Source organism: Drosophila virilis, chromosome 2 (assembly GCF_030788295.1).
Source record: "Drosophila virilis strain 15010-1051.87 chromosome 2, Dvir_AGI_RSII-ME, whole genome shotgun sequence".
In the NCBI taxonomy this organism is placed as follows: Eukaryota; Metazoa; Arthropoda; class Insecta; order Diptera; family Drosophilidae; genus Drosophila; species Drosophila virilis.
This window is the reverse complement of record NC_091544.1, coordinates 23,370,026-23,381,804: the sequence shown is the minus strand read 5'-3', so window position 1 is coordinate 23,381,804 and position 11,779 is coordinate 23,370,026. Positions and strand designations below refer to the sequence as shown.

Genomic DNA, 11,779 nt, shown 5'->3' with positions numbered 1-11,779 from the left:
CATGAACACCAATGTCTTCGAGTGTACGTCAAACTAGCATCAAACTCTTAGCGATTTTTGTAACTTGGTTCCGGAGCCGGAATCACTCATTCAGTTATGCACGCATCCAAATACATTTATATTCATAGTTGTAATTATTGACTGGCTACCATTTGAAAACCACATATTCCCGGTTAAGTCCAATAGATTCACTTAATCCACATATAAACACATAAAAATCAATAAGAACGTTTATGAGTTATTTACAAAGGAGTAAAACAACCTCGACATTTTGATTAAGGCACATTTTTCAATCGACCTAAAGGTTCTTACCACATTATTAACAAAAGCGGAAACCTCTCATTCCAACATTTGACTTTTTATTCGATGCAATTTATAGCCTTACAGTGCGTAACCACATTTCGTACATATTTCTGAAAATGTGACATTTTTGCACAATTTTGCAAAGATGTGTAAATTTGCACCGAACATTTTGTAATCGAGATTCTTATCGATATTGTGAAAAAATGTTAAAGTATCATAACCATAAACAGCTGATATATCAACGAAGGCAAGCGGCAACTTAAATAAGAAAATAACCCCAAAGTTTTTAGAATATAAACATGGCGAAATCTCGAAAAGAGTACCTGAAATGAAGCCCTTACTTCGAGAGCGCAATTTTTGAATTTTTTCAGAAAAATTAAGTAAACTCGTGGCCAATATGTTAAATTTGAAAATGTGACATTTCTTAAACAAGTGGACAGAGTTAATAGCCTCTGAATAGAAGGTAATAAGGGGAAGGCAATATCTTAAATTTTTAGCACAAAACGTTCCGCAGGCAATATCCGCAAATATACGATACATTTAATCTGGTACCTTTGTGTAAGGCAGTGAAAACATTCCGTGCTGTAGTCTTTCGTCATTCGGCTCCGAATCGCGCTCTCTGGAGTGAGTCCCTGACAGACCGAGCACCTCGACGATGTGCTTCATCATCTCCAGGAAGTCCGCTTGCATCTCATCTCGGATGGACTAGCTGATGCCAGACGGAAGGGATTGCCGATACGTCTGCTGGGATTGTGCAATCGCTACGTTCACTGCCGACCTGATTGCAAAGTCCATGGGTGTTTTTGGGAACTTTAGATTTCCTAGATGCCCCTTCGCCGGGATATCTCTCTCCCTCTCTCTGGAAATCCTCGAACGATCATCCGCGTTCTCCCTAGATTTCCGCCAGGTCGAGGTGGTGGAAATGATGACGTTTCTTCAGTGTCTAAAACCCAATCGGATTCCTGGTCCTCAGCCATGAATGTCTCCTAACCAGAAGGCACTAACCTTACTTTTAATGACACAGATACATTTTTAACGTACCGACGAAGATAAATACTATATAAAAATGTTAAAATCACTACACGAAATATCCTAGCGACATCAACTCTAACTAATATTAAATAATAAATAAATAGATATATAAGCTCAAAACTCGACACCGAAAATCTTGCCTATGTAAATAAATGAACATTGACAACAAAAATGATCAAATTTTTGATCAACATCAAAAGCTGAGTTGATCTAGCCATGACCATTTTCCTGTCCGTCCTTTCGTCCGTATGAATGAACGTTAGAACCTTTAAGAGCAAGAGACTTGAAATTTTGAACGTAGATACACGTTGAGCCCGCGAAGTACGAGTTTGTTTCCGATAAACGATAGGTTTCCCCGTCTTCAACCATTCGCTATCCAAATCTTGGTATTTGAGCAAATATCTTAGATTATACGACATGTTGACATGTTGATTTTCAAATAGTATGTGTAAATCATGATTGAATCATTATATACTAAGCTATCGACCTTGTCTTATCATGCACCTCCATCAAATAAGGTAAATACAGGATCTATATGTTATTACTGGCAGCGTAAATATATATGTTGGAAATGTGGTCATGTCACCCAAATAGTAAGAGGGTGGCAGCACCGATTTTATGAAATGTAGCAGAACATGGATGCTTGCCCACCCGATTCGCTCGGTGAAAGAATATGAGCGGAGTGAATCATGTGCCCTTTAAAATGCCCTTGCCCTTTGCTGGACCGTTGAACGATATAAAAAGCTGTCAATTTGAGCAGCAGTGGTGTTCAAAGCACAGAATAAAAGAACAAGATATTATGCAGGATACGCGCAACCGTCGCGCTATCCGCAAGGACTGAACAGGATGACTCTTGGGGTTGAGATGTCACTAAATCGCGCGGAAACCCTGCCGAGAGAGCTGCAGAAGGCCTTCGTGGGAGGCTAGTCTGCTGGAACTGTAGAAATTTCGATATCATGCCTTTGCAGAGAGAGAGAAGGATATCCTACTACAGGTGCCCACAGAACAAAAACTGTTCGGGAAACTCCAGAGGGAGCGCCATGATGGTAGGACAATCGCTTTCGGGGTCGACTGTGGAAAAGCAGGGGAGGAGTTCCTACCAAAACAAATCCGTGTATAAATATGAATACTTAGGCTTATAATAAGGACACATAAACAAAGTTGCGAATAGGGATATGACTTAAGGAAACATATTAAGAGGCTTACCTTATGAAGAAATTGTTCGGGCATACAACGGTCCGAAAGGGAATTTCTGGTTTAGCGACCGCTGGATTAAAGCGACAGGTCATGGAAACTGTGAGACGGGAAGAGAGAGTATAAGTCATTGGGAACGAGATCTGTTGGATATGAGAGATTCTATCAGTCTGCTGGTGCGAGGATGCGGGGGTAAGTGGACGTATTGGACAAATCCATGCGATGGTACGTCGATGGTAACGACAATGTTGCCAATCGTCCAATTTTAGGCCGCATCGTTCTGCCTGTTAAATGCGGTAGTCGAGAGGAAGAAGTCATATTTTACATGAGGCCCGACCTATCCAAAGAACTATATTGGGTATTGATTTTTGGAGAGCTTTCGAAATCGATCTACAGTTGGTCGGTTCCTTCACCAAGTTCGAAGTGTTTCCACAGGCATCTGAGCTAACAGTAGCCAACCCAGAGGTGGCCGTTTACCGAGACGACGACAATGGTATAACTGACCTGGAAATGTGTGACCTTTAGGACGAGCTGACTAAGTTTAAAGCGTTTGAGAGCACATTTCACTAATTCGAAAAGGAAGACCTAGGGAAGACCTACCTGTTGCTGCATTGGATACTGGTGATCGAAGAAACGTAACCCCTGAAGAAGAGCAATTATCCTTTGACACTGGAAAAGCAGGAGATCTTGTGGGCCAAGGAATCATCGAGGCGAGCGAAAGCCTCTGGAGTAACCGGGCGACGATGCGCGGAAACTCATCTCAACTCATTTTATATCTGAAGTTTCCGATTTGACAGATCGAGACGGAGGAGAAAAGCAGGGTATATATGGCGTGTATGGCACAGGGAAAGCCACTTTATTAATTCCGCCACATGCCATTCGGGCTCTGTAACGCCGCTCAACTGTTATGCTGGCTCATGGACAAAGCGATCACAGCGACCTTGGGAACTATGACTTCATTGCTTGGAAGACTTGTTAATCATTTCGGAAATACCTAAAATTGGCATGGCTAAATCAAAGTTCTACGCAATTACGCAACTAAGGAAATATAGGATTCAAGGCGGCGGGGCAATACGAAATGCGAACTCGAAATCATTGATGAGAGAAGGCGATCCGGAACATTCCCAATCCAAGGACTGCCAGGGAACTACGAAGCTTCGTAGGTACAACAAGTTGGTATTGCCGCTTCACAAGAAACTTCGCCGAGATCTCGGTACCGCTGATGATGCCTTGAAGAAAGAACGGGCAAATTTATGCTGACTGACCATGCATACCGTGGAAGCTTGAAGCCCATACCACAGTTCTCAGCTTGGCTCACCCCGATTTTAAAAGACGCATTTTTATCTTTTCATCTCACTTCGGAGTAGAAGTCATGCTGTTCCAGCTGAAAAACGAGCAGGAAGAAAGGCCTATGACAGCCTCCACGGTATTTGGGAAGAAGTACGCACCGACTGCCCCATTTTAAAAACTATACATCGAGTTCTTGACGAAATATCCACGATCAAATCAAGGGCATACGTGGATATTCGTCGTCGCAGACCACTTTCAAAGTTCACATTCCTGAAGGCCATGAGAAAAGCCCCCGCAGCAGAGTTTGTAAACTATCTAGCACACAAAGTGTTTTTCAAATTGTGCGTGCCTGAAGTAATCCACTCGGATTATGGGTGGCCAATTATTTCCAAATGGTGCAGGCATTTGGCATCACTCATTTGCGCACGTCCGTGTATTCACCGCAGAGTAATAAAAGGAAACGGTGAAAATGGTAAGCAATTGGCATTTTAAGCGATACGGCAAGCTTCGGTTTTAAAAACGAACACTTTTATCCCGTGCAAATTGGTATGTATTACTTAAAAAACATACGAAAACATCTAAAACAAAACAATTACTTTTCATTTCAGAGTCCAATGCCAAAAGCAGGTGGTGCTAGGTCTCCAGAACACCAAACTAAAAGAGCTATGTAGCTTAAAAAATAAAAAAGAATCATAATAAAAATTTTAAATAATTTAATATAGACTATAGGTGCAGCAAACAGAAATTTAAGATAATGAAATAATACGGAAAAACTAACTAATGCATTTTGCACCGATGCTAAATTGACGCAAGTACATAAATGCATATATTGTGATTCCGGTTCCGGAACCAAGTTCTAATAATTGATAGTTCATTTTACGATTGCTTTGATTCGAACTTATTGTGAACTCTTTTTAAGAACGAGTGCCGATAATAAAAATAGAATAAAAAAGCAATATTATTTAAGGTATTCTAAAAATTAATAGAAATGCCAGTCAAAGAGATGCCTTTTTCCGAAGAACAATTGGGAAAGAAATTAGATCGATGTGCATCTGACACAATTATTAAAGGAAGTGAGTGTTATATAATGTGTACATATGCATGCATACTGTGTAGTTTTAAAATCGAACTTGCTTATTAAATTATTCAAAACAACAAATTTCTTATTTATGTTACATCAAAATTCACAAAATAAATTTGTATGCAGTCTTTTTATACCCCTGCAGAGGGTAAAATAATTTTGTCTCGAAATGTGTAATGCATAGAAGAAACCGTCTCCGACTCCATAACGTATATATTCTCGATCAGTATCAAGAGCCGGGTCGATATAGCCTTGTGTGTCTGTCCGTCTACACGTTTCTATGCAAACTAGTCTCTATATTTATGTTGCACGCAGTACATATGCCGGAACCGGCTGAATCGGGCCACTATATCATATAGTTGCCATCGATCGAATTAAGGTTCTTGTATAAAAAACTTTTTTGTTTACCAATATATTTTGCCCAAACTATATATATATATAACTATATACAAATATCAATATCGATATCGGACCACTATATCATATAGCTGCCATAGATTCGATCGAAAATTTAGTTGTAAAAAAACGTTTTTGTTCAAAAAGATATCTTGACCAAACTCCGCATTAAGTTGTGACACCAAATTAAATTATTGTTCTGAGGTCACTTTATTTTTACTACTTAATAATACTACCGGCTATTTGGATTTTATTTGGAGCGATGTGCTCCCTTCAAAATAATCTAAAGAACTATAGAGTCTCGGTCGTTGGGCGATGGCGTTGATAATGTATATCGATTTAAAACCTGGTTTCCTTAAAAAAAGTAGAAGTTATATTATTGAAATGAGAGAAAAAATAAAAATGCACTCATACTAACTGACTGATTGGGGACTAACTAGGAACATGGAGTTGCACCCTAAGACGGGGTAAAAATCGTGAACAATAGTTTAGGAATTGTTTTCTTCTCCATCGACCGCTAACTCATGTTTAAAGATCTTTGTGGGGCGTTTCATCCATGCATGATGTAAATGGGAGTCAAAGATTTAGTGGGTGAGGTTTTGGGGTCAAATTCATCCTTACTGAAATTCATTTGAGATGTTCGAAAATATCATTAATTGTCGTGGAGAATGCGGGTCGTCTTTAAGCTGTTTTGAATTCTCTCAGATCAGCTTCTGACTTGTAGCTCTACATTAAAAATTAATGAATATTGATTTTCCGATTTCGGAAAAAACCCACAACTTAGAAACAAAGTCAAAAAATGTACAAGTATATTTGCGACTTCAGCGTATTCGGGATTTTTATATACTTTAGAATCAATTACCTGTATATATATTATAATATAAATTGAAAAGAGCACTTTAAAATAGTATTGGTAAAAAATAAAAAAAATCAAGTAGCGGGATATAAGAAACAAATTTTTTTAAAAATCTGAAGCAAAAAAATCTAGACCGGCAAGGCCGTGCCAGTTAGTGTCAACCTTCACAAAATACTAACGTACATATTTTTTATTCACAGGTGGCGGCCTTATTATTGGATCAGTGATGTCATTAATATTTTTTAAAAGACGTGTGTGGCCTGCTTGGTTGGGTACTGGTTTCGGCGTTGGCGTTGCCTATAGTACTTGTGAAAACAATTTAAGCTCTTTGAAGTCAATATAAACGCTCACTTGGTATATATGTTATCATACAAACATCATATATGAAAATAAAACTAGAAATATTATCAAACCAGGATCAATGTTATCATTAGATGGCAGGAGTATATTTTAATACGAACATTTTCGACACTATTTATTCAAGTGCCTTGACATGAATCCTAAATGAAATGGATTTTGAATAGACGCTTATATTGTTTTTTCTTAATAATATTTAGTTGGATCCTAGTGCTCAAGGAATTTGTTAAATTATTAAATTAAATAAATTTAAAATATTTACATATGTGATTATTTATTTATTATATATTATAATTTATATTAGTACTAGATGGTATTTCGCAACCTTGACCCAATCTTAGTATTTTATTTATTTATTTATTTTTTTTTTTTTGTAGTTATCAATTTTAAACGTATTTTTGCCTCCTCTGAAAATGAGATTGCAGCCCAACGAATAAAAACGAAAACCAAAAGGTTGAGTCTACGATTGAGTGTGAAGCTTAAAGCAGAAAAAAAACTTTCGTTTATTCAACCTTTGACCTGCATTATTCATCCAAAATATGAGAATTTTGCGAAAAACGAACCAAATCGATTTTCGTAAAGATCTTTCCAATTAATTCTCTCAAAGATCTTTAAAGTTAAACCGATCGAACGCTAAGCAAAACAACTTTCATACAACTATTTTTTGCCAATTTACCACTGTTGCGGGTGAAATTTCAACAAATCTCGGAAACACTTATTCATTTAGTGCCTATGTGGAGATTTGAAAATAAGTCTGGTGCAAATAGGAGAAAACCTAAATTTAGGCCAAAAAACCTATGAAATGCATTTTTCACCAAGAAAGCTGGATTTTCTATAAATTGTGCCTTAAATGAATTTTCGTATAGATCTTTAGAAATAAATTTGAGCGCGAAACATCACCCACGAAATCTTGGACAATCTTCAACAAAGAAGGAATGTATTTTTCGAAAAATGTCAACGTCTTAACTGCACAACAATTACCCAGTCAGTGAGTTAGGACAAAAAGTTTTATATATACAGATTATAAAACCGACTGGAAATGGGTAGCAATTGTAGATCCGATTTGTTTTAAGTCATTGATAGCTTTCCCCGGCATGAATGCTTGTAGAGTAGAGGCAGGCTCTGGAAGGCCTGGGTATTTCGGCATGGGTATTTCACGAACCAAAATTAAAGATTCCTGCCAGCAACATTGTCGAACGGTGATAGCGCTCGCTGAATCAACCATGTTAATGCTGTGTGACAAAAATGAATGTTTACTTTATAAGTTTTGTAACGAACACAAGTAAATCTTACGGAGCACACTCTGTCTAAACAGGGGTCCGGCCATGCTAGAAGGGTTGGTTTTTTTGCTCCTTCGGACCTAGTCGTCACTTAATAAAGTGTAGACAGAGAAAAGGGATAGGAATACACAAATCAAAGTAAGCTCTGAAAGTGAACCAGTAGTTGATGAACAATTAAGATGTTAAAGCTCCTCTTTCTATTTACCCGCCTTGCCAAGTATAATGCTAATGATCAGACTCTAAACATCCTAGACAACCTGTGGTGCTGAATGCTCAAAAGTCCGTTTACATCTTTAAAAGTAACGGGACGTTAGTAAAAAGAGACAACCCGAAAAGAAGTTAAGTAAATTAGTATCACATACTACAATATCAGAAGTGGGATTAACTCTAAAAATGAGGAAAAAAAATAAAAATGATGTGTCAATAGCAGCGTTGAAGAGTTTGTTGGCATTGTTAAACTTGCCAGCAAAGGGCTCAAAAACAGAGCTGACGAAAAGTTGCTGCAGATGAACTTGGACTTAAAAGCAGCAAAGAGCAGACAATTGAAACCCAAAATAAATTGAAAATCACAATACAACAGCAGCGTGACAAAATACAAAATGGCGCCGAGTTTCTAAATTCGATGCGTCTCGAAAATTCTTGGAAGAGCTTCAAATTACGGTTTACAACAACCCCAAAATCTGCTAGTGATACGGAAGAGAGCAGGAAAGTGAAGTCAGCGATTTGTTCTAGAAGATCTAGAAGATGGTCACATTGAAGAAAAACCACGGCTTGCAACACTGGCGCACCCGGTAGAATTGACCGCGGCAGCACCATAAGTTCACAGTTGTTCTTTAGTTCTAGTTTGGGATTCAAATAAATCGATAACATCTATACTCTCATTTATATTTTTTCCAATTTGTTGCTATTAATTGGTTAATCGGCGCCCAACGTAGGGCTCGCGATTTGGACGACACACCAATAAAGAAAGAACCTTTACGTGAGCCATCAGAAATCGTTTTCTTTTATTTTATAGAAAACTTAATTTGTTGTAATAAAATAAATAAATATTTTATACCAGAACATTTGTTGGAATAATAACCGTCAAAAACTGGATCACCAAATTGAAAGTTTTTAAAATTGCTTATAATAATTAAACTGCTGGTTTGGTAGCTCAGTTTATTGTAACTCAGACCAGAGCACTTCAAAAACCAGTTGCAGAATTGAAATTGCAAATTACTTTTTCATTTTATTAAATTTCTTTGAGTTTAAAATTACTGAAAGCAATGCCTTAATTTGTTGCGATGAGTCAATCAATGTCATCAAGTCTATACCCGATTTCTTAAGGAGCTAAAATGCATATGTTTGATGGCGTGAAGCTTGAAGCTTGCTGCGCCTTGCGAATTTATAAGGAAAGAAGTAAAAAAAAAAGGTAAAGCTAATGACACCCTGACTAATTACTGTACAGTCCATCATTTTGAAGCTATATAAGCTACAGCGTTAAGTTTCTATATATATATGTATAGGTCCTTATAATTAAAATATATTTAATTTAAACTTGAGTATTTTTTTAAGGAATATAAATAAATATATACTTATTACGTACATTTATATTTAAAACTATTTTTGTGGTCTTGTACTTGGGTTCAGGGTATTTTCTAGTCGAGCACTCCCGACTATTTTCATATTATTTGACATTTGGAAGGAAAACTTGCTGGCGCTTAGGTAGATCAAATCATCTATTTATTTGAAGACGCGGTACTTTTTCCATACACATGTTACAGACAACGGACACTTGCCAATGTAAGCCCGAAGTTCGAAAATGTAACATTTTTTGAGCGTAGTGATATTAGGCTATAAGATAGCAACACATACCCAAAACACCGAACATAATACAAACGCAATAACAATGCTGTTATAGAATTCAATAAATATGCAAATAAATGTGTACGTACATACATACACAGAAATTTTTGAAATTTTCTGTAGTTGCTCAAAACCACTAACCCAAAAATATATAGACTGGACAACCAGTGGAAGACGCTGGAGCCTCGCGTTTTATATGCGGCTTGCCCAAAGTCGCCTTCGTTTTTGTTCGGGTGCGAGACACGCTCGCACGATCAGACAGCAAGAGATTAAGAAATACACATGACTTGTATGATAGATCGGTATCGCTGCTCTTGTTTATTCCCTCACACTGCAGGAAAATGCTTTGGTTTTCTCTCAGTGCTCTTTCAATTTGTGTGTTTGCCGTTTTAATGACCGTGCGTGTATGTGTCCGCACAAGCAAAATTGCCCACAAATTCCATTTTTCTCAAATGTCGGTGGCTTTCTTCCCTTTTGAAAGGACGAGTAATATGAAATAATGTATGCCACGTTGAAATTTTTGCATTTAAGCTCGTTATCATCGGTAAAGGTACCCAAGCGTTGGCATGTGTGCATTTAAAATATGTTGGTATCGCAATTCGCGAATAATTGCATATTTTGTATATAAATAAAAGAATTTATGCGTTTGTGTGCCTGTTGGTTGCCTGCCTGTCTGTGTCTTGCAAGTTTGACAAGATTTTAATTTTGTAGCATTTCTGAACTTCGAGCTCTAAAAACATAAATACACACACAAGTGTGTGTGAGTGGGCAGATCATAAGCGCAAAAGAAAATGCATTATTCGCACATAAAAAGCCTTGGTCACATGCGCAAGATTATATTGCAATCTTCTTAAATTCATAGACTTCCCTTGGCTTGGCAGACACATACACATACACATATGTACATTTATGCAGATTTGCACCAATATGTGTGAGATGAGACATGCATACAACAACTATTAGGCGGGTCGCAGCACTGATACCCTTTTTTATAGAAATGGTATATAATGTTTCAAGAAAATAATTATTAATAATTGTACCAACAGAGCTTTTGATCCAAGCGCCTTCCATTTCTCTTTCTTAGTCAATGATGAAAAGTGTAAGATGGTGTTATTCGACTTTAAGTGAATTTTGAATGCCATAAAATATATAACATACATATACATTCTACATATACATATGTACACGTATGTACATGCGTGTGAAGATATATAGTATGTTGAAATATTTCTATGTATTTCAAACTTATAAACTGATTTCTTAGTAAAGTTGTCCATTACTAATCAGCGATTAATTTAATCGTGGATTCAACCTGAATTGTGAACACGTGTCCTGAGCCACGTGCGTAAAGAAGAGGGTAAGTTAATATGTGTTTCAAGCACGTTGCTAGCGATTTTGATTTTTATGCGCCATTGTTGTATGTCCAATCATTTTACTTAACGACACTACCAGACGTTGAAAATAAATTGTATTTTAAGGGATGTTAATGTGTGAAAAATATTTGTTTAATAATTTGATGCACCGTTCAGATTAAGAACAAAGAAAACCTAGGAAACACACGTGCACGTAAAACAACATTTTAGTAAAGGTGAGACAGCTTAAACTCTAATCGCTGATTAATCCCTAAAGCAAATATTTTTATTGTTTGCATAGTGCATCTGCACCTATATAACCTTTCATACCATGCTATAATTAAAAATAGGAAATGACGCAGAACGACTTTGTTTGTTATAAAGAGGAAAATATACTAATTTAGACCTATAGTTGCCGCCATACAAAATCCTTGTCACCGACTGATAGATTTTATAGGAAATATACGATATCTATTTTTCCGATGTTGATAAAACAAAAGTTTTAAATTAATTATCGGAAAGTTGTACCGAAAATAAAAAATTTTGGGGCACGACAAAGCGGGAACATAGGATCATAAAACTTATACTTTTCCTAAATGCTAATATATGTATGAAATGGAAATGATTGAAAGCTCTAAAGCAGAAGTGAGTAAATTGAGCGAATAGACATCTTTTTTTAAGGTTTCGGAGGGTAAGAAAGATAAGCACTTACATATATATAAATTCAAATAGCTGTATTTATTTTATATTATACCTAACTTTACAACAAATAGATGGGCTTTTACCCACTCAT

At 36.8% G+C, this 11,779-nt stretch overlaps 1 protein-coding gene across 1 annotated transcript; it reads left to right on the top strand.

The window, feature by feature from the left end:
• Positions 1–4,715: 4,715 nt before the first annotated feature.
• Positions 4,716–6,564, top strand: LOC26531850 (MICOS complex subunit Mic10). The gene is made up of 2 exons (XM_015172465.3): positions 4,716–4,892; positions 6,353–6,564. Exons 1-2 carry the CDS (start codon positions 4,808–4,810, stop codon positions 6,493–6,495), a joined length of 228 nt encoding a protein of 75 aa, XP_015027951.1. The 5' UTR covers positions 4,716–4,807; the 3' UTR covers positions 6,496–6,564.
• Positions 6,565–11,779: the final 5,215 nt, after the last annotated feature.